We start from the raw sequence: 23,521 nt of genomic DNA, 5'->3' as shown, positions 1-23,521 counted from the left end.
AAACTGCCTCCATACTGAAGGAAAATTTAATACAATATAAAGCCCTCGATTTTCATATAACATAAACCTGGGAAGCATCAAGCAATGAGTTTGTTAAGAAAATAACAGATATTCACGCAAAATAATTCACAGTATCAAATAAGTTAATCCTGTTGGAACCAAAGAGTCCACACTTACATACGAGAAGGTCAGATCCATAGAATGTACCAACAAGAGTAATAATACAGTGTTGATGACAACAGAACCACAGCAGGAACAGATGGACATAATATTGTATCAATAAAATATTGACATAAGTCATCAACCTAATTTGAGCACAACATATCAACAATTAAATAACAAGCTCTTAATCTACTCACTCACAAATGCTTCCTTCCTGTATTCTATAACAAGAGAACCACAGCAATAAGCATATTAATGATGCCCTTCCTTTGTGAAGCAACTATAACATTTAGTCATTTACAGTATATGGAAGACCCCTGTTACACAACTTTCAGAACAAAACATATACAATCTTTTTACTGAAATAAAAGGAGGAACTGATATGCTAAAAGCACCTACAGTGTATGCAAGAAACTTGCTGCACAACTTGCAGAACAAAACCTGCACGATCTATTTACTGAAATAAGAGGAGGAACTGAATCAAAGGTGAACAATCAATTTCTGGATGTTTCTTATGCAACAAAACATGAAGTCATGGCTCATCTTAGAAACACCATAAGTTGGAACACCTCCCCGAATTATTTCTCTATGACCAAGAAGCTAAGGCAAATTTCAATTATCCTTCCTTCATGCGGGTATTCATTATAGCCTATTGGGAAATATGGAATCATGAGGAAAAGCAACATTTTTTAGGGCATCAGACCAGCGTAGGCCTCCTCCCATGCCACACCTCTCTGCTCCCTCAACTTGGTCGGCAGAGCCCTGCTTCCACGCCGCACCTCTCTGTCACACAAGTCGGCAGCCCATCGCTTCAGAGTCGCCGTGAAACGAAGACGTAGTGGTCAACCTACAAAAGAAACAGGCAGACACCAAAGAGCGCGATGGTCATTCGAGGCGACGCCTTTAGGAAGGGAGCGACGAAGATGCCATCGTCACTAGATCGGAGAGCCGATCAGGGTTTTCACCCGGAGGAGCTCCAAAGGAGGAGTCGCCCCAATGACGCCTTAAGGTAGGAGATGACGCTCAAGGACACCAACGTCATCGACAACAACACTCATCCGAGCAAGGCTTTCGCTCACGACTCCTCCATCCCAATGTCCGCGCAAGAAGGCAGAAGCCAAGCAAGACCACGCTAAGGCTCGACAACCAGTAGATCTCGAAGCCGCACCATCCCAATACCTCCCTTGAGCCGGAGACCCCGCAGCCCCACCAGGTGCCCTCACGAAAGAGAGGAGAAGCCGGGTGCAGCCCAAGTCGAGGGTGTGGATAAGGGGAGGGTGGAGCAGTGCAGCAGCCGGCCTCCATCATCGCCATCGCCGCATCTGCCCAACGGCGCACGCAGTACGGCACAGCCACACAACATGGCATGGCGACGCAGCACGGAATGGTGGCGCAACCACCGCAGCCACAGCTGGCAGCACGAAGAGCGCTCCACACAGGAAGAGCACGGGTGTGCCGCACATAACGACTGGTAGTCAGCCGACAGTAACCGACAACATGGTGACCTAGACCGACAATGTGGCGCCACCCAACGCAAACTTCACCGGCCTCTAGGAGACAGGGAAAGGCGGCGGGCGGCGACGAGGCCACCCCCTCCTCCCGACCTCGAGCAGAGGGCCGATGATGACACGCACAAGGAGGACGAGGCGACGAAGTTGCCGAGGCTCCCGCACACCATGAAGAGGCACAACTCCGCAGAGGGGAGGCCCAGAGGCCGCCAAGACCACCAGAGGGGCAAGATCTGGGCCTAGAATGTCCGGATTCGGCCGATAGCAGCACGACAGAATGAGGCAACCGCGAAATCTAGATCTACACAAGAGGGCAGAAAGGAGAGAGGAGGAAAGTGAGAGAGGAAGAAGGGAGCTGCAACCACCACCGCTTGGAGCGACCGACTATGAGCTAGGGCGGCGGAGGTTTGTCTAGAGGTTGGAGTCGCCCCTCGCACCGCCAGAGAGGGGTCCTCTGCTCGACAGAGTTCAATGTTATCTTCACTCCTATAAATACATGAGTTGTTGGTGATTTATGTGGATGAATTTGTGTGTGCAACACATGTACCTTGGAGGATTTTATATAACTATGGGAATCATGGGATCATCCTTATTTATGCAAGTTTATGGTTAATTCTCTTCGCATAATTTAGCAAACATTGAGTTCATGTGCAGCCAACTTATTTTTGTAGGAAAGCTCAGATTTATTTTCAGTGTTTTGAATTTATGTTATCGTTTGTACAAGATAGATTGACAATTGGCTAGAAAGGGAAGTATCATGCTTTAGATAATAATTCTTACTTTAGTATCTGGAGCTACTAAACAACAATAATTTTTCAGGGTTCTCTCATTGAGATGACTTACCCTAAGCGAGGCATCTTAATGTGTGACTCTGTTCTATTTGAGTTTGACATGAGGATCAAGAAAGGAGAGCATGAAGAAGATGATCTACAGCTAATTGATGGAGCATCAGACTATAGCTAGCTAACCGCACCATGGAGTGCATTCACAAATCGCATTAACGGCGATTGTGGTGCGGTCGACATCACTTTAGCACTTGTTTACAAAACAGTGGAGGCCACAATAGAAGTTGTCATATCAAAGGTGTATAGTGGTTTTAGTTTATCTCTCAGTTGTTTATTTTTATTTGTGGGTTGCATAAAGAAATTCAGCTCTTTGATGGCACTATTGGTGAGTCATGTGGCTTAAGAAGATTTGTTATTGCTGTAAAGATGGATACTTGGATGCATTTGAAGCTCAAGATAGATCACAAAGGCTCTAAAAATGATCTTGAACACTATTGTTCCTTATAAGCAAATATCCATAGATGCGCCAGTCAATAATTAATGATTGAGCTTGCCTCTATCTCAGTGAAGGTGACTTGGTCGATTGTGCCACGTTAAAGTCATTGTGTGTTTTTCATTTTTGGTTTTAGTTGATTTATTTATTCTTGCATGAAATGGATGAATACTTGTCTAGTTATTGATTTTGTGCTGGAACTGACTACTGTTATGTGTCTTCCCTGTTTCAATGAGCAGCAAGTAATGTTTTCCGCATGAATTCTAAGCATGACTTATTTTCATTCCTTTGAAGGTGTGGTTGCAATATGCTTGTATGCATCACAGCATCATGTAGTGGTTTGGTCATTATGTGATTTGTGCACTCTTTTTCTGCATATTTGTTGAAGATTTGGTGAAACAAATACAAATAGAAAGAACGGCTCACTGTATGAATTGTCTCAAATTACTAGCTGGTATTTTTAGCAATTTCATATCAACTAGGCGAGATGCTACCACGCCTGCAACCTGGACACAATCACGAAGAATCCAAAAATGTTGTTACATGAACATGGCAAGTATCTATCTGTGTATTTAGACATCAGCACACTGAGGTGGTCAATAAATACTCCATATCCTCACAAGGATTTACCACCATCAAAACTGGGAATTCTCTTCATGATGCATGACCCTGTGAAAGACCTCAAGTTTGCTACTGAAGTAGCCCATAATCTATAGGCATGATGTTTTATCTAAAATATCAAGATAGAAATTGGTGATGAATGATGTATAGTTAGGATATTGACACTAATCTTATAGCCCTATAAATAGTGGTGTCTTGCACTCATACAATAACAAACTCCAATCATGATCCCAGTAGGCATTAGGCTTCCTTTAAGAGTATCTTAACGATGACCTGTGTGATGCTTTAGTTGAGGGTGTTGGCATGGTAGCCACAAGACCGGAAGTCTCTTAATATTTAGCTTTTAAGTTGTTACTATTTAAAACGAGTGCTCCAGTTTTTAGAATCACAACAACTTTTTATCATGGTAACACCGTGAGAAGAAAAGGCTAGCCATCTAGAATAGGTTTAGATATCTATGTATGTAATAGTTATGTTGGTATTATAACTACATAAGGGATTCATGGGATGATCCGTCTGATAAAGGGAGGGCGCAGGCTGACAATGGCGCCACCACCGACACCGCAGTTATAGCCGGATGAAGAGGATGAGGCACAGTGGATCTCGACAACGATGCGGGAAGGAAGGGTGGAGAGCTCGATGGTGATTGCTCAGTCACCGGAGGTACGTACACTAGTTTCATGTTTGCAGGGGCAACCATGGTTCGGAGGCGGCTCTGATCCTTTGGCTGATCGACAGCATGGGCCTCAAAGTTCTGGAGATTGCCGGCAGATGATGGAGACTTCGATACTACACCAACTTATGTGGAGATTCTTCACATGGTGGTCAAATAAGGATACATGGTAAAAACAAGTGATGGAAGCTGAGGCGCAATTGCAAAAGGAAGACGGTGAGGTTCGAGGTTCTGGCTCGGGTGCATGGGCTACCAGCCGTGGCTCCATGGCTTGGAAGATTGTTGCCAACCTAGTGCAACATTGTTAGAAACCATGTCATGATCCATTGCCTAAACCTTGTATTTCATCTCCAAGAATGCTCGGTGATGCAACTGTTCTAGACTATCACAAAAATATTAAGGGGTGTCAATCTGTTCCACCTTCATTTAAGTCGGTACAGCCAGCAACGATGCAGAACAAGCGAGAATTACCCACGATGGTGGTGCCCGACCATTTGTTTTCATCGGCGATGGAGAAGATGGATACGGATGTGAGAACTCATAATGGGGAAGAAAAAGACCAAAGAATGTGGGAACACCTGAAAATAGTGATGCCAACACATCAACAACTTCCAGTGGTAGTCAAAACACAGCTGCACTGGATTCTTGGTTTGTGCAAGGTCTAAATACGGCTTAATGGGAGGCATTTTACCGTAAGAAGGCGGAGAAAATTATTGGCATAGCTATAAATCAAAATTTTGAGGAAATCAGTCGTTGTGTGATGGGGGAATGCTATGTGAGAGTGGAGGTGATGGTTGAAGAGGTTTTTTTTAAAAGGGGAACATATAGTTACAACTGATGGGGATGATCAGTGGTGGTCACCAGATGGTCCTATCCTAATGCTGGTATCTGAAGAAGACAATCACACATGGGCTACTGATAAGAGCATCTCCAAGAGACTCTGTATATAGCACTCTATAGCTATATTTAGGGATTCTAGCCTAAAAAATGATCTCCAAAAGATTCTCAATAGGTCTCCCTAAAATTACCGAAGCCTAAAAACGACATCCTTGTTAGTTACTTTTCTAGAGCGAGTCCGACTCCCTATCCGCCCCTAGCCCACCCGCCCATCCGCTTGGGTCTTCGTGCCCATCTCCTTTTCTCCTTCCCATGGCCCCTTCCTCACATGCACCGGCCTCCTCAAGCCAGAGAGACGGTGTTGAAGGTCTCCCTGTAGGCCCAGGACCTGACCATGAAGACGGCGAAGCAGAGAACGAAGAGGAGCAGTGCCCTAGCGCGGAAGTCAGAGGGGGACTCCTCGAGCCAGTGCACGAGGAAAGCAGTTGTGGGCAGGGGCGCACCACCATCATGGGTGGAGACGAGGAGGAGGAGAGGGACGGAGGGGAGCTCGTTAGGTTCAAAGGCAGCAGCGTCAGTGGCAAGGGTGGGGACTAAACAGATCGGTGACATCCTAAGAGAGGATGTGAATTAGGACACTTAGAACTATTTCAGCTCTAAAAAACAACACAAGATAAACCTATATTAATTTCTATCTAAATATACTCTAGGTTTATTTGGTGTGTCTACTCTACCGATCAAAGCACTTGCAACCTATCGAAGAAGGTAAATTGCAAGAATGTAAATGCGGAAACGTAAATAAGGTAGAGAGAGCAAACTCGGCACAAGGATTTTGATGACATAAATACCACCCTAGAATACGTTGGAGCTCCACCAAGGATATGCTCCCGGTCGGCACCCGGTCACAGCTCTTGAGCTATCAAGTTACAAAGATAATGCCTCCACCCGGATGGACCACCAAGCCACCAAGGTAAGGTCTCACCATTAGCCTCTCTTCTGGTTCTTTACCGTCATGATAAGCTTGAGTCACCAAGGCAAAGGTCGCTGCGTCCCCGCACAATCGCCTTACCGTCGCTCCACACTAAGTCCGAGGGTCAACAAGCTTGTTGACGAGTCACCAAAACTCCAAAGTACCGGCTTACCACTTGGTACAAGGTTGGATCACTCCTTGATCCACTCTCTAGGCAGCAATCACCTAGCAACACTCTCTCTAGGCCTATAAGCACTAAACACTCTCTAATCTTGTGTTTAATCATCTTGGATAATCACTTTAAGAACTTTGGTGGCTTGGATGTCTTCTCAGGTGTACATGAACTTCTCTGGACTCCAGTAGCTTCAAATAGCCGAGTGGGTGGAAATTTATAGTGTCAAACTTGCGCACTAGCCGTTAACCCAACGGTTCAAAAATGTTGTTAACACTGGATGATCTAGTGAGAAAAATAGTACTAATACCGTATCATCTGGTAAGTACAGTCTCACAAACTAGCCGTTGGAACCCCACTCAAGCCTCTGTGAACACCGGACACACCGGTGTATACTTCATCTTCATCACCAGACTATCCGGTGAGTTATCCTGAGTCATTCAAGCCTTTACTTCTTCTCGGTGTAAATTACTCTGGTGTAAGTATCCGGTGCACATCACTTTATCACCGGACTATCCGGTGAGTTGACTTCACCCAACCGAGCCAATGCAACCCTCTCTAGAAATAATACTCCGGTGTGCACAACCTTCATCACCGGACCATCCGATGCGTTGATCTTCATTGTGCCTCTTTGCACTGTTCATTATCCAGTGTGTACAATACATTGATCACTGGACCATCTGGTGCTTTGATCTTTAACTTTAATGGCTGCAACCTTCTCTGAACAAAATGATCCGGTGTGTATCTTCTCTGATCACTAGACCTTCCAGTGAGGTCTTCATGCCTCTCTACCCTTTACCAAATATGCTCTGGTGCACTTTCAACACTAATACCGGACCATCCGTTATAACACTTCTAACAATTTTGGCCACATGTCACCCAAGAATTCATCTAGTGATTCATCAACTTATACATTGGAGCATCCGGTGAACTTATCCTCTTTCAGTCTTGATAAGCAATCAAAGCTTCAGTGAGTTCAACACATAAAGCACCGGACCATCCAGTAAGGCAAATCTTTTTGGGACTTCTCCAATTCAATCCAACTTTATCCCGGCTACGGTGGCTTATTTATGTATTGCATCTATGAGACCTACTAACATATATTCTTGACAAACATGTTAGTCCCATTGACTATGTTATTATTAATAACCAAAATCACAATTATGACCTAATAGGGACGCCGGCTTCGAAGGCCAGGAGGGATTTATAGAGGAAGAAGAGGGAGGAAGAGGAGAGGATCACGAGGAGGTTGAGGTGGGAGGTGACGGAGGTGAAGGTGGAGGCAGTGGTTGCTGTCGAGAAGGGAGGCATCGCGGCGGCAGAGCGTGTGGGAGGGTGACGGCTTTCCTTTGCCGTGTCTATGACTCAGAAACCGGCCACTGTGTCAAGACCCTCATCGAAAACAGGATCCCTCTAATGTCCTTTGCTCTGTTTGCTCGTGAAGAGAAAAGAGAGATGACGGGTGGGTGTCTATCTGTCGGTGACATAGTAGAGGACATATGGAGAATAGGGTATTAGGAGTCTATTGGAGATAAATGACATTTAGGGAGAGAATCTTTTAGGGATGGTTCCCTATATAAGGATATAGGGAGTGAGTTTTAGGGTCTCTTGGAGATACTCTAAGGTAGGAGCTGGTTGTGAAGAAGGCCCAGATCAACAGGACAAACAGACTGCATGGGCCAACAGAGCAGGAACAGGAGCCAAAGATCCTATCCACTTGGGCCAAGACTGCTCACCAGGTGCAACTATAGTTCAAGCGAAGGCAGTTGTGGTTCATGGACTGGACCGAGATCTTCAAGCCGCTGGTGAAAGTGCCCAGCCTTTGGACCTCAACCTGGAGGGTGCGAAGTCGAACCAGCAAGTTCTAGGCCAAGAGTAGCAGAAGACTCAAGCTGCAAGGGAAATTTTGGCGACATCCAATCTAGAAAAGAGCCAAGCAGAAAGACCTACAACTACACCTCCAGTCCCATCCAGATGGAGCGAGAGGAGGGAGGTGTCTGTGGATGAAAATTCACTTGAGAGGGTGGAGAAACTGAAGGCATGGCGCAATCTTGACTCTATAACAAATGGTATGGAAAATTCAATTTTGTCCTTTTCATATTCCCGCATTTCATCGAATATACATAATTAGGTATTTCACTAGGTAACAGTAGTGATGAAGTGGGGGTGCGGGTTAATCAACTTAAAAATATAGAATTGGAATGATTTTCTTTTACTCCTAAAAATAAGTTGTTAGGTGCTAAAGAGGATGATCTAGAATTTTTTACGCATGATTCTGACTCCGATAGCGATGATGGATTCGATAACCTTTCCCTTAGTCACATTTGTGGTGAAATAATGAAAGAGGTTATGGATGATGATGGCAGCCACCATAGTGGTGACTTTAAAGCCACACCAAGGGAAAAAACTTCTACCTCACAGAAGAAGAAGAAAAATAAACAAAAAGGAGTATCGGTTAAGAAAAGATCATAATGTTCTCAATGAAGGGCATCTTTTGGAATAACAGAGGTCTTTAAAACTCCGCTAAATTTAATTTCTTATATGATACTTCTATTGAACAAAGCTTAGGTTTTTATTGTTATCCTCGAGATAGGTACAGATAATTTCTATGATGCTGATCTTAGGTGCTTTTGCGGGGGAAGGAATTTCCTATGGAGTTGGTCACCTCCTCATGGTAGATCGGGGGGAATATTGGTGGGTGTTAATTTGGACTTTTTGACATTGGAACTATAACACATAGAGATTATTATGTTAAGATCAATCTAAAAAATAGGTCAGATGGTTTCCAATGGGTTTTGATGGCGGTGTATGGTGCTGCACAACAAGAATATAAAGAAATTTTTTTATCCGAACCGGTCCATGCATGTACAGTTGAATCATTACTAATGATGATTGGGGGGGGGGGATTTTATTATAATCTGAAACCCGGATGAAAAAGTAATGACAAATATGATGGCAGGTGGCCTTTTTTATTCAACGCTATAATTCAAAGCTTGGATTTGAGAAAACTACAGTTGTCTGGTCATAAATACACACGGTCAAGTTCTATGCAAACATCGACGTATGAGAAGCTTGATAAAATCCTAGTCACCACGGAATTGGAACTCAAATATCCCAAAGCAACGATCGAAGCTCTATCCCAAAGCAACGATCGAAGCTCTATCCCATGATATTTCTAACCATACGCCTTTAATTCTTGATTCAGGGGATGCAAATCGGGGGGGGGGGGGGGGGGATAAGCATATGTTCAAATTTGAACTTGGCTGGCTAACTCGAGATGGATTCTATGATCTAGTAGCTCGGATTTGGCAGCAGGAGGACAGGGGAGTTCATCTCTGCAAAAATGGCAAAACAAAATAAGAAGACTCCCCCCAATTCCTTAGAGGGTGGGAAAAATGTGAGTGGAGCTTATAAAAAAAGAAAAAACAAGAACTTCTGGAGAAAGTAAACTTTCTTGGTAAGGCTGAAACAACTTTACTAAAACCTCATGAAGTCGATCTAAAACACCACTTGAAAGAGAGATTGGTTCAGTTGCTTAGGGAGGAGGAAATTAAATGGTACCAGCGTGCCAAAACAACTAATTTTCTAGAAGGAGATTGTAATATAAAATATTTTTAGTTGGTAGCAAACGGGAAACATAGAAAGACATGGAAAGTTAGAACATGTGGATCAAATTATTAGAGGAGAGAAACAATTGAAATCATACATAACACAGTACTATCAAGGCCTTTTTGTCCATCCGATTGTTCTGATGTTACTATGGTTGAAGATCATAAATCTGATGTTCCCAAAGTTTCTAGTGCTGATAATGAGATGTTGACTATGTTTTTACTGAAAAAGAGGTGAAAGAAGCAATATTCCAAATGAAACATAACAAAGCACATGGACCAGAGGATTCCCAGCTGAATTCTATCAGGTATTTTGGGAAGTCATTAAAAATGACCTGATGGAACTATTATGACTTCCATAAAGGAACTTTGCCTCTCTTCAGCCTTAATTTTGGGGTTATAACCTTGTTGCCAAAACTGAAGATGCGGCACAAATAAAACAGTTTAGTCCTATTTTCCTGCTTAATGTGAGCTTTAAGATCTTTGCTAAGGTTTGAGTGAATAGGATCACAAGTGTTGCCAAAAATATAATTAGACCTTCACAAATTGTGTTTATGCCAGGAAGAAATATCATGGAAGGGGTAGTTAGGACTAAAAGATGAAGGGCATATGATAATGTTAAATGGTCTTTTCTACATCAAACTTTAAGGCATATGATAAGCCCTTCATCACATGAGATGAACCGGAAAAAATTAAATGGGGTAATCCTCAAACTTTACTTTGAAAAGGCATATGATAAGGTTAAATGGTCTTTTCTACATCAAACTTTAAGGATGAAGGGCTTCTCAACCCAATGGTGCACTTGGATTGAATAGTTTGCAACAAAAGGAAGTATGGGGGGGGGGGGTCAAAATAAATGATGACATTGGATGTTGTTTTCAAACCAAGAAAGGACTAAGACAGGTAGATCCTCTATCTCCAATTTTGTTTAACTTGATCATTGACACGTTAGCAATTTTAATAGCAAGAGCTAAAGAAGATGGTCAGATACGTGGTGTGGTTCCCCATTTAATAGATAATGGTCTTTCTATTTTACAATATACAGATGATATAATCCTATTTATGGAACATGATCTTGAACAAGCCAAGAATATGAAGCTCTTGTTTGTACTTTTGAGCAGTTATCAGGCTTAAAATCAATTTTCATAAAAGTGAATTATTCAGTTACTGTGATGCGAAAGATCATGAAGAACAATACACTCAGGTGTTTAGGTGTGCGATGGGGGATTACCCTTTTAGATATTTGGGGATCCCGATGCATCATAGGAAAGTAAGTAATAGAGATTGGAAGATAATAGGAGAGAGGTTTGAAAAGAAACTGAGTAGTTAGAAAGGCAAACATTTATCCTATAAGCATGCTTAGTCTTAATCAATTCTGTCTTAAGCAGTCTAGCTATGTTCACGATGTCTTTTTTTAGATACCAAAAGGGGTTCTCAAGAAATTGGACTACTAACAATTTAGGTTATTTTGGCAAGTTGATGAACATAAGAGAAAGTATAGACTTGCTAAGTGAAATATTCTATATAGACCAAAAGACCAAGGGGGCTTGGGAATTCAAGATCTAGGTGTCCACAGCAAATGGTTATTCAAACTGGTCAATGAAGATGGGCAATGGCAACAATTAATTAGAAAGAAATATCTAGGTAATAAGACTATAGCTCAGGTGAAGAAACGATTAGAGGATTCACAATTCTGGTCTGGACTAATAAATGTCAAAGATCTTTTCCTTAGCTATGAGAAATTTAGATTACAAAATGGCACTCAAATCTGATTCTAGGAGGATATATGGTTAGATTTAACCACTTTGAGTGAACAATATCTCATCTTGTATAATGTTGCTAATAGAAAACATGGTACTATCTCGGTGGTTCTTAGTTATGAGCCAATCAATATTTATTTTTGAAGATATTGATTGGGAACAAATTAGAAGCTTAGAACAGTCTCATAGCTAAGGTTGATAACATCGGACTTACTGATGAACCGAATCGTTTTAGCTAGTCTCTACACCAGAATAGACAACTTTCGGTTCATACTATGTACAAAGCAATGCTTGATGATAACATTATACAAAGCAACAATTTTTTATGGTGTTTGCGTCTTCCACTAAAGATAAAGATTTTTTTTACTTACATAGAGAGGTGATATTTACAAAAGATAACTTAATGAGACGAAATTGGCAACACAATGAAGGATGTTGTCTTTGTGATTGCACGGGACAATTCAACATCTCTTTTTTTTTTAACAACTTTGCTAAGTTCATTTGGAGAATTGTCCAAAATTCTTTTGGTTTACGACCACCGACAGATGTTGCTAATATGTTTGGGTCATGGCTAAATGGAATCGGGAAATATCTCAAGAAACAAATTATTGTTGAAGCAGCTGCCATTTGTTGGCTAATTTAGCTTTACTAGAGTGATGTTATTTTTGATAGAACGCCAAACCACTCTTCTATGCAGGTTATCATAGGTGTACCTACTGGATTCGCTTTTGGTCACTACTCCAAAAGGAGGAGGAAAGAGACTCGATGAGGGTGGCATGTCGTTGTTTGGGGACCGTCTCGATGGACATTTTCGCTAAATTTGGATGGAGATTTAGCAATAGATTAAATATTTAATGATGAACATGCCTGTTTAGTTAAATTTCCTTTTTTGTTGTGTCGTGTGTTGGTTTTTGGTAGACAGAGTTTATCCCAAAGCAATAACTTTTGTAATAAGGAGCAGTCAGATACGTTCTTAGATGTAGAGACTGAGACAATTTCATTGGTTTAATGAAATAAACTTTCTTTTTAAAAAAATGGTCAGTATTAGCATTTGTATATAAGTGTGCACTAAGTGGTAGGACCGAGTACCAACTAGCATGCAGTTCTCGATAGTTTTATGGTGCGTTCATCACATCAAAACACGTACCTGTGACCACAATATCATACTCAAGCAATATTTGCGGTGGCAAATAGTTTATTCTCCTCATTATATTGAGTTGTAACATTACATTCTTTACAAAACGGGGAGTCTCCTTTTTCCGTTATCAGATAACAGAAACCTTCTACACGTTTTTCTGTCACTAGTAACAACGCACGTGTGCCATACATATGTAAAACCAAAATATGACTGTCGTACTTTGAGTGTTCTTTCTCTTTATATGTATATATTTACCACAGTAAAGGTTTCTCCTACTGTTTTTCCCTTAAAAAAATGAGATTCTTATCCACAGTAAGCTTGTTCAGGGTCAATGTTCCAGTTTTATCACTACAAAGAACATCCATGCCATTTGTGATAGCTCCCTGCAGAAATCATATCAGAGATAAAGAAACCAAAATGTGACAGATATGATGATCCACAAATGATGATCCAATAGCCATAGTTATAGATAAGACTATCGGCATGGCTATGAGAATGCCTCTGATGAGAAGGACCAGGAGATTGTCAATCCCGGGGCGGTATGCCCTGTGCTGGATAGGATACATTACAATGCTCAGTAGACACATCAAGCCTTCCTTCAGAATAAAGCGAAAGAGCATAAAGTGGGTGGTAACAAACCTTGGTGGCAGCTGATCGACCTGTGGGGTTGCCCAAGCAACCTGATTCTTACAAAATTTTCTGAACCAGATTCTGAAAGCGATGACCAACATGCATTCTCAAGGACCATGCTGTCTGACGATGTCGGCACATAGCAAGCTTTCTGCCAATTATCTAGACCTGCCGCGGCAAATTTGCACTCCTGAAAAAGGATTCGAAGGGAAGAATGAAGATGAAAAAAATATAATGACTCCAACATGCATTTACACATAGCCTGAATCACTAAGCTATAGGAATATAGATATGGATATTAAGAAGAGAGTTTTACAGCCTCATAGCAGACTGCGAGCAGAATGAATTTGTATTTACTCAATTTTATTCTTGCTGGTGACTTGAATCTCTGCTTTTACTGTGCTTCTATAATTTTTTTAAGGTAACAAACAGAAGTTATATAATTTGATCTCTGAGTTACTGAACACAAGCACAAATGGACGATCAGTTCATGCCCCGAAAATTAAGCATCCTGATTCAGAAATTCTCATATATTCGAACATTGCTAAATCCTTCATCAATTGTATAGTATACATCAGCAACCAATTTTCCCATCAACCATCCCAACATGGATCCCCACAACTCTTTCCCGGAGCTCTGAATTTGACGCCATCTGACCGTCGAAGTGCTCAAGCCATAGGATGGTCGTCGCCCTCTAACTCATGAAGAAGCTTCAGGCTGCTGCTGAACCCAGGAATGGTAGTCTCTCAGCAGCTGCTCCCCCTGCATTGGAACAAGCCTGTCCAGTAAGCATTGCATCAGCCTGCCAAAAAATTCACTGCAAATGTTAAACCAAAGTGATACCAGTGACAGTGTACATCGATCCAGCCTCAAAGTAAAACATTAGCTAGCATAATTTGAGATGTACTACGCGCCTAAGCGTCTCGATGCGATCCTTCAGAGAGCTAGTTTTAGAAATCTCTTGCAGCGTTTGTTTTTGGTGAACTTTAAGAAATCTCAAGAATATAAAGGCCTACGCACAAGTTGCCTGGTTTCTCCACCGCAGGCAATGGAAGCAAGCTGAATGGCTTGGTGTATACCTATAATAAACAGATAGCTTTAGTGTTCTTTCATTCTTTGAGGGAATTTCACAATACAACACTGGTGAACTCGTCCATCTAGATGCTATAATGTGATGCTGATTTGAATGCATTATGCATACCTCCAGAGTGACCTCCAAATTGACATAGATGTCTGAGCACGGTCCCTTGATTGCCGCAGTTTGCCATCGATGGTTGCCCTCCGGTCGTCGCCGGCAACCACACGACCCTCAATCAAGTTCCTTATGTCACGCTGGTGCCGCCAATGCCCTCCTCTGACCGCACCGTGCCGCCGCTCACCGTCGGCGATGCCGGGCCGTGCCGCCGACACTGTGTCACCCCGCCCTCGTCGATTTTGACCCGTGGTCAAACCCACCAGGCCCACTGTCAGCGACTATGGCTAGCTCGGCTTGGGTGCAAAAAGAATTCCCGGCTATTTTTAATTCATATATTCCAGAAAATGCGAAATTGAATTTTGGTTCAACACATAATTCGGCTTAAACTTGTAAAATACATAGAAAATTGTATACAGCTCCAAAAATCATGAAACAAATTTTGTTAGCTTTATATGATCATTATCTACATGTTAAAAATACTGGGAGCTATGAAATTTGTATTTAAATTGCATGGGTTAATAAAATAATTTCGAGCTTTATTAATCCATAATTAAATATTGGTAACTCCAAAGTTGATGAAATCAATTTTGTAAATATTGTTAATTTATGCCCTGTTCAGTAAAAATGCGTACACTCATGCTAAGCATAGTTAATTTTCTAATTAGGGCTAAGCTTTATTTTAAGCTTAATTAATCCAGAAAATAGTAAATGTTTAACAATAAGTAAAGTTAAGGAAACTGTTAATACTTTAAAACTCATGTCATGAAGCATTGTACCTCCTTCATGCTCATCATTGCACGCGTTCTTCTTTAAGCGAACGAAGGTCCAAAGCGTGACGCGAGTGTGATCGAGGGCGACACCGAGGCACACCACTTCTGCGAGTTCTGTTCGGGAAGTATCAAGCAAACCTCGGAGCAGCAAGGAAAGCATCTAAGCATACTACACCCTTTGTTCAATTTAAATGGAGTCTAAAATTGATAAATTATGCTACCTTGACTTATTGATGAATCCTTATCCTTGTAGCCTTGATGATATAGTTGTGTCTAGCTTCAAGGTTTAGTCGAAATGCTTAGTAATGTTTAGGTCCTGGTAGAAGCCGAGCGACGGTACTGCTGTTGTTCGCGAGCCTAGGGCTTAATCATTGTTCACAGATACAAAGATGAGGTTGAGATGAATGGTTGAGATGTGAGATTGAGGCAAGATGTGGGCGATGTTAGGGGTATCTTCTACCCAGGAGGAGTCCTCTGGGTAGTTCGGGAGAGGAGCCCGGATGCCATAGACCGCTTGCATCGTTTAAGGCCGTCCGTCGATACAGTTGGCTCTAGCACTTTCCATACTCACCACATGCTGATCTAATGGTAAGGTAAGCCGATTATCATATGCTGTGCCGACACTTGCCTTGTGGCTCTATGACGCGTAAGAGAAAAAGAAAAGGAAAAGCAAGGTGGCGGGGAGCCGAAGGTGTCCGGGACACGCTTGCGGTAACCCCGGTGCCATAGGGGCATTGCTAGTGGGTGGTTCCGGGTATGAGAAAGGTTGACTCGAGTACCCCCATTGTGTGTACTTTCGTGAGTAGCACAAGCCGAATGGTTCTTGAGTCGTGTGGGTAAAGTTGTACCCCCTGCAAGGTGTAAAAACAATTCGAATTGCCGCACTCTCGGTCATGAGCATGCTATTGTTTTATTTGTATCGGTCGTAGAGTTTACAAATGTGGAATAAGGTTATGGTGTGATAGTTTTGGTTGGTGGTTTGTTGATGAGGTACTATGGTTACTATACATACATATTCAAGTTGTGGTTTACAGGGTAGAAAGGCAGTTGTTTTTGGAGTTAAGTATAGGTGCTCACACATATGTGTCTAAGTTGCTTACCGCATATGTTTTACTTAACCTTGTAGCCTACTCTTGCTAACATCTCAATGCATAATCCTTAGAGTCGAGCTACGTATATGTGCTCTATATGCATGTGCTTTCAGGTTCTGCTGGTGAGGGTGATGTAGTGTTTGGCTACTTCATGCCTGCCGATGCAGGTGGTGGGCAAGAGTAGTGCATCATATTCTGGTGAGGCATAGCTTTTGGGGTGGAGCCTAAGGGCATATGGCTCCACTCTCTTTTTGTTGTTGCTAAGGTTTTATCTTTCGCTGCGTAGTTTCTCTTTGTGTAAACTGTTGCAAATGGTCGCATGCTTAAGAACTTGTAATATAACTTTAATTACTCGCTCTTTCTTAAACTATGTCGTGATATACATGTTGGAAAGGCATGTGTTTCGATCTTGGGCACAAAACACATGCCGGGATTACCGGGATGGTATTCTGTTTAATCACTGAGGTTGTGATTATGAATAATGATCATCCTGATGATTAATTAGAATACTGTTTGGACGGTTCCTCACATAGACAGCGTTGGTGTCCTCGAAGGCGGCGCAGAGCACGACGATGTCACGCCCGGTTTTTCAAAAGAATAACCAAGTGCATTTCAGATGTACGCCAGGATCAGTTTCATCATACATGCGGTGACATTATAAGTGATATATATTTCTGTATCGAACAAAATAACTTTATTGAAATAAATACTAGAGTCTACAAGACAGTGATAGAAGAACAAAAGAGGACTCCTATGGATCTTCTAGGCATACCATAAACAATCGACTGGGGGCAACGCGACCTAGGACGCTCCTTCTTTCTTGTAGCCTTCATCTTCCTTGATCTCCGTATAGTCTTCTCTAACTGAGTATCATTTATTATTGGAAATAGCAAGTGTGAGTATATATCGTACTCCGCAAGTGTGGGAAAGCATGCCATGAGGGCTTAAGATAAGAAAGGCTTGACTCCGGTTTACTGCATCTATAATATCCTAATCTAGGACTTAAAAGGGATTTAACAATTCTATTTACTATGTGTGACGACACCAACATTAAAGGAACAACTCATCGGATTCTATTCGACTACCAGACTCACTAGATATCCCATATCCGGCTACCAACTCATCGGGGTACTGCCACCCGACTACCCAAAACCAACCATCGAAGATCCCCACTAATCATGAAGAAGTCCAAGCCCGCTCTTAACCGTGAGCACAGCTGATCAATCAATTTTATACTCTACATAGTCTGCATATTTTACCCACGAGTCGTGATTTCATCACCCGCATTACCAGGTGATAGTCTCCATGTTGCCGTGCTGGGCATGCACTTACACACTTCCGAGGTGTGCGCCAGGAGATCACTACAAGGTCATTATAAAGCTCCTACCAAACTGCAAGCACCCACTGAGGTTTCACCGCTAACAACAATTCCATCAGTGCAGAAGCCCCCTCTTGTGCCACTCAACCATCCAAAGGTGCTCACAGAACCGGAGGGGTGGCTAATCAATTGGCCAGGCCGTACCCATATAGGCCTTGTGGTTGCGTTGTTGTGTCGGGTTACATGTCCATGAACCGGTCCTTAACTATTTACTTGGGCAAGACTACCACTAGCCACAGGGGTAAAATAACCATCATGAATACCAGAGTAACCAAACCGCCTAGAATGCGTCCACATGCCAACTGAAGAATACCATAACCAAATAACCATAATGTCACAACCACCCTCGATCCACTTGCCCAAGTCCCTAGGTATCCATGTTGCTACCAAGATTACCAGACTAGTTCATGTTGCATAGACCATTAAACAGATACATTTAAACCACATGACTCGATAGCACGACTAAGCATTTCTACCCACAACACCCAAACTGCAACACATGCGACAAGGATAATCATGGAAGAATCTAGTAAACCCTAGCCATGTGATTCCTATTGACAAGCATGCAACTTAGAAAGTAAAAGACACTCTTTCCTATAACGGGGTTAATGTGATCAAGGACACTTGCCTTATTCGAAGTGCTGCTCAATGTCACCAAAGTCTTGAACTTGTAGATCATCGATTCTTCTATACACGTCGTACTGTACTCGTGGAAACATGCAAATAAAAGTAAAACTAAATAAATACAAAATAAAACCTAATTTGCAAATCAAAAGGGGAAAGAACAATGGGTTGGGGCTTTTGAAAAAGAAAGAACTGGATTTAACATGAAGACGACAGAAACTAAGGTCATATCGAAGAAGGACGTATAAGGATGTCCGAGAATATTGACATGTGATATCTTATATAATTTAATAAATATTATTTCAATATTTAATTCATATCCGATGTGCAAAGATATGTGAGCTCTTACACATCGAAGTCATATGATATGCATCCAACTATTAAAATAATACTTAGAAATTATATTGTGTTATGAGACAAAAATTAATTGTCGGACATGAAAAGAGTACGAACCACTGAAATATAATGAAGAAGATGAATATCTAGAGTGGTGTTTGAATTTGGATGAAATTCGCTGGAAAGTATTGAAGAGATAACTTGTATTTGAATTAAAAGGACTAGGAACAGAATTAACCATAGATAATAGGGGCTAACTTGTAAACATTATGAGTACAAAAATAAAGATAGGGAGAAAAGAGAGAAATGAGGGGGTTCTATGTGATTCTCACCGAGAGAAAGAGAGGGGATCAGAGAGAGAGAGAGAGAGAGAGAGAGAGAGAGAGAGAGCAAAGCAGGAGATCGGTCGTGCTTTCCCCGGCGATGGTTGCCGGCGATTGGGAGCTTGGGAATGATGAGGAGGGGTGCTGGTGAGGTCACCACGCCGTAGTGAGACCGTGGGGTTGTGGCTTGGCTGGAATCACAGCAAGGCGTGCGCTCGATGGAGGAAGGCGGCGAGGAGGTGACTTGATCGATAGCGGTGGAGAGCGAGGCATGAGACCGACATGGGGCTGACTCCATGGCACCGCATCGATGTGACGGTGCCGCAGGTGGGCTCAACTCCGTCGGAGATGGGGCAGGGCGCGAAGAGGCGGTGCGAACGGGGAGACAGTTCTGGCGACGAAGGTGCATCAGGAAGCACGGAGGGCGGCTCCTCATGGTCCTTTGGTGCCGGAGAGCCACTCGGGGAGGACGAAGGTGGCTTGTCGGCAGAGATGGAGCGCGGTGGCGCTCGGAGATGGTCGTGCTGATGAGGATGGCGAGCAGTGGTGCACTGGAGGCAGAGGCGGGGCAAAAGACGGCGGATGGGGTGCAGAATCGAAGGGGGAAGGTTCAGCTGTGGCTTAAATGGAGAGGGAGGGAGCAGGCACGTGGGTGCGATGTGGAGGTCGTGCGCGGGAGGTTGCGAGCGAGGCGGGAGGTGGCGAATGATGAGCAGGCCCATCATGGCAGTGAGAGGAGAGGGAGGCGGCTGTCGGTTGGGCCTCGGGCCGGTTGCAACCTAGCTACAGGGAGTGCGCAGAAAGGAAGTTGGGCTTCGGCCAGCTCGGCCCAAGCTGAGAGAGGGGCCGGGGGAGTGAGGCTGGGTTGGGTTAGATTTAGGTGGGCTAGGTTTAGAGTTCAGGCTGGGCTTAGAATTTAGGTTCGGGCCCAAGAGGATTTTAGGGTTTTAAGAATCAACGCATTTTCAGAAAAAACAAAGCAAAAAATAAAATCCATTTAAATAGCAAAACACTTAGATAAATCTAGGAAAATTTTAGAGAGGCATTTTGGAAAGCTTTGAATCCAAATAAAATATTTTATCATTAAGAAATAAACTCTTTTTAAAATGCCAAAATTAGGAAAGACTTTTAAATAAATAACAAAATGCTATTTTATTGTTTGGAAACGTTCACATCCCAAAATTGAAATTTTGGGGTGTGACAGACGACATGGCGGCTGTTCTTCTCACCGAGTCCACGCCCAGGGGCCCTGAGTTCGCCTGGACACGCATCACCATGGGCTGAAGAGGCAACCTGGTTTCTGCATGGATCGATTCGCCGTAGGGCACCCATCGCTTATTTTCTCCTAGCGCCGTCGAAAGGTCATCATCGACCGCCGCAGCATGATGCTCGGCCATCGCAGGAGCTCCCTCCTTCTGTCGACCTGTAGTTCTCTCTCCTGTGATTGCTATCCCAAGTGAGCGCAAACCCCTTCCGTTCCTCCTCATCCTTGCATAGATCTATTGAATCTATTGAATGGTCATGGAGTGAATGATTTTTTGTAGCAAATCTATCCGTTCTTATAAAAAATTGTGGTCACTGAACAAACTTATCGAGTTCCTCACTCAACAAGGCTTGGACATACCTTTAAGTGCAATGCAAGTGATGTGATGCTCTCATGGGTAATCTAAAAACAGCGAATGATATAGTTATATTATACAATGTTAGTGTATATTGCTAATGCAAATCCCTGTGTAGATATTTGTCTACTGAGATGGACACGAGCTGAATTTGAACCCATCTTTCTTTTTCCTTTATTTCCAGTACAATTCATTATACTATCTTGCTGAGATGGATATGAACTGAATTTCATCTGGTAGCAATACCAAATGCTAACTACTTCATGTGCATGTCTCACCCCAACATGAGCAGTTCTTGGTGTTGAGTTTTATCACCAATTGAAATCGAGCTGTACTTTGCGATCAATATATTGTCAAATTATCTGAATAATAAAGATTTTGTTGTTCTGCCCTGGATGTCTTACACAGCTACAATGCTTCTGAGAGAAGGGAAAGCAGCAAAGGGGGAAAAGAGACCAACAGAAGGACATCGGCATCGAAGTTGACCTTGTGCATCGGCACTGCCCCCGTGTGCCGTGTCCATCGGCTGGCATGCCCGGGGGCGGTGCCAGCCGATGGACGCGTTCAGAACTATATGACGAGAACGAGTATGACATGATCCAGAACTATAAGGTGCTTCAGGACGTGTTCAGATAGCTCAAGATCACCAAGGTGAGGCTGGTCTCTTTCCCCTCTCTCCTTGAGTAGAAATTGATTGATTGAATCAGGTTGCTGTACTTGTGTGCTCTGATTGTTCAGTTATAATGAGAGTTGACTCAGGCCATGTGATGCTACCTGTGCCCGTGTTGTTCAGTGCGTTAGTTTCTGCAGCGAGCATTAGTTTGTCCAAATGCTAAGGACGCTAGACTCTGTGATGTTACCATTCATCAGATAAAATAATGAATTGGCCTTTGATAATTTGCTAGGTATCTTTCATGGCCACTTTTGGTGGGTTTCCTGTTTAGATCACCACTTCAAGGAGGAGTGCTACTGGGAGCTTAATTTTTCTTGTCTCCTTTGCTACTCCAAAGCAGGTTGTGTTTGTTGAAGTCACGTTGCTGTAGCGTTAGATGACGAGAAAAATCAAACACTATGCATTCGGTTTCAATTGAAAAACTTGGAACCATGAGTTAGTCTGTTATATTTCGCTGGGTTCTTGTTTAGGTTACCAGTTGTTACTTTATAGGGGCTGTTAGTGCTACTGGGATCTTATTTTTTTGTTGTTTCCTTTCAAATTATCGCAGCACATTGAGGCCAATAAGCTAATCAAAGGAAGACCCCTTGACAACTTCGAGTTCGTGCAGTGGATGAAAAGATACTGCGATTCTAACAAAGGGGGCTCCATGAGCAGGTTTTAGTTAGTTTCAGAACAAAATTTAATCTATACAGGTTTGCAGAAGGTTTTCGCGGAAGTTTCATAAACAAGCTTTAAATTCTAACAGTGTAAAGCAAATTTTGAACTTCGAATTTAGAACTAGCTTCTAGCAGACCGAAAAAACAATAACCATGATTCACGGATCTCACACCGATGAAGTATCTATACTTCTATAAAATATATAAGTTATAACATATCTGATCGATCTTCATCGTTTACTCGAGTTAATCAAACGATCATATGTAAAGTTAGATCATTTCCTCCTTTCAAACATCTAATATTTATCTTTCATACATTTTAAATATATATTTAATTTCTCATTATGTATCTTTCATATTTAGACGTCTAATATTCACTTTCTATATATACGTTGTCCTGTTTCTCTAGACGTTATATTGCTTCCCACACTTCACCTATAATATCAGCTTTCTAGAGAGGGTATGTCATTGTCCGCATATTACCTCCACCATCGTCTACCACAGAAATGATTCATGTCGCTCTATCTTTACACTAAAGTATTATATATGAATTATTTTTATTTTCTTATAAATCGGTTACCATTTTGATCCTCCTTCACAACGTTACTATAAACGACCAACTCTGAATACGATCATCTCCACCCTCCTATTCGGCGCTCTTTTTTCTCTTTCCTTCTAAAATAACATGATCATAGTATGAATTTATGTATTTAAATTTCTGTTTTGTTTTTTTTACTTTTTTATATTATTATATTCTAAATTGATTCTATAGGTATAAAATATGTGTATAATTGTTAGGATCGGATAAATTCTCGGCGTGACAAGTGCATGAACTTGTCCAAAAGAAATTAATGCTCGGCCCATGTGCGACTGTGTCCACCAACGACAATCGCGGAGCCACATGTTGTCGACTAAGCAGTCGACTAAGCAGAACAAGAAGGCTACATCGAAGGAAAGGAACAGTGAGCTCGGACGGCTCAGCTGATGAACGCTAATATTTAGCAACGAAAAATAATGAAAGGCGCAAATCTGTGGTTTGTTCTGGATCGTCAAATGACCGTATATCTTTCAACATTTATACGTAGAATCGATGAACTCGTGAATGTCAAGACACCAGGATCCCGTAATCTTAGCGACGAATAGCTCGGCATCGTGCGCACACACGTCAATCTACCTGCTCCGAACAAAACACGCGTGAAATATTAAAGTTGGACACGTTCTTCCGCGGTTATAGCACCAAGCCAAGCCATACCGCCATAGTAGATCACACCAAAGCAGAGGGAAGTCAGGAACATGGAACCAGCAAGGAAACAGCCCGTTTGCAAAGCCTTCCGATTTGGGTTTTTTTTTTTTTTTACAGAAAGGGGGCTTGATTTCCTACCCATTCCGCGTGGATCAAGCGTGCTTCCTGTAAGCATCGTGCTCCCCTGCCCTTCGGTCTCTGCATCATGGACCCTGCACATACTCCGACAGGCGCCAGCCACTCTTCAGCCCCC

At 42.5% G+C, this 23,521-nt stretch overlaps 1 protein-coding gene, 1 long non-coding RNA gene and 1 pseudogene across 2 annotated transcripts; 1 reads left to right on the top strand and 2 right to left on the bottom strand.

Annotated features, from left to right (window-relative positions):
* Positions 1-2,483: 2,483 nt before the first annotated feature.
* LOC133914760 (uncharacterized) lies at positions 2,484-3,052 on the top strand (annotated as a pseudogene).
* Positions 3,053-13,872: 10,820 nt separating this feature from the next.
* Positions 13,873-14,607, bottom strand: LOC133914361 (uncharacterized). The gene is made up of 3 exons (XR_009909236.1): positions 14,559-14,607; positions 14,378-14,436; positions 13,873-14,159 (listed from the first exon to the last, which is right to left on the bottom strand). It is a non-coding gene; the product is annotated as an uncharacterized LOC133914361 (long non-coding RNA).
* Positions 14,608-19,271: 4,664 nt separating this feature from the next.
* On the bottom strand, positions 19,272-19,799 carry LOC133914759 (protein TRACHEARY ELEMENT DIFFERENTIATION-RELATED 7A-like). Its single transcript, XM_062357783.1, has one exon. The coding sequence runs from the start codon at positions 19,797-19,799 to the stop codon at positions 19,272-19,274; it is 528 nt and encodes a 175-aa protein (XP_062213767.1).
* Positions 19,800-23,521: the final 3,722 nt, after the last annotated feature.

This window comes from Phragmites australis, chromosome 4 (assembly GCF_958298935.1).
Source record: "Phragmites australis chromosome 4, lpPhrAust1.1, whole genome shotgun sequence".
NCBI lineage: Eukaryota > Viridiplantae > Streptophyta > Magnoliopsida > Poales > Poaceae > Phragmites > Phragmites australis.
Note: the sequence above shows the minus strand (reverse complement) of the source record. Positions and strands in the feature narration are given on the sequence as shown.

Coding starts and splice junctions, on each gene's coding strand:
- LOC133914759 (XM_062357783.1), bottom strand. CDS start 19,799: ATGATGGGCCTGCTCATCATTCGCCACCTCCCGCCTCGCTCGCAACCT.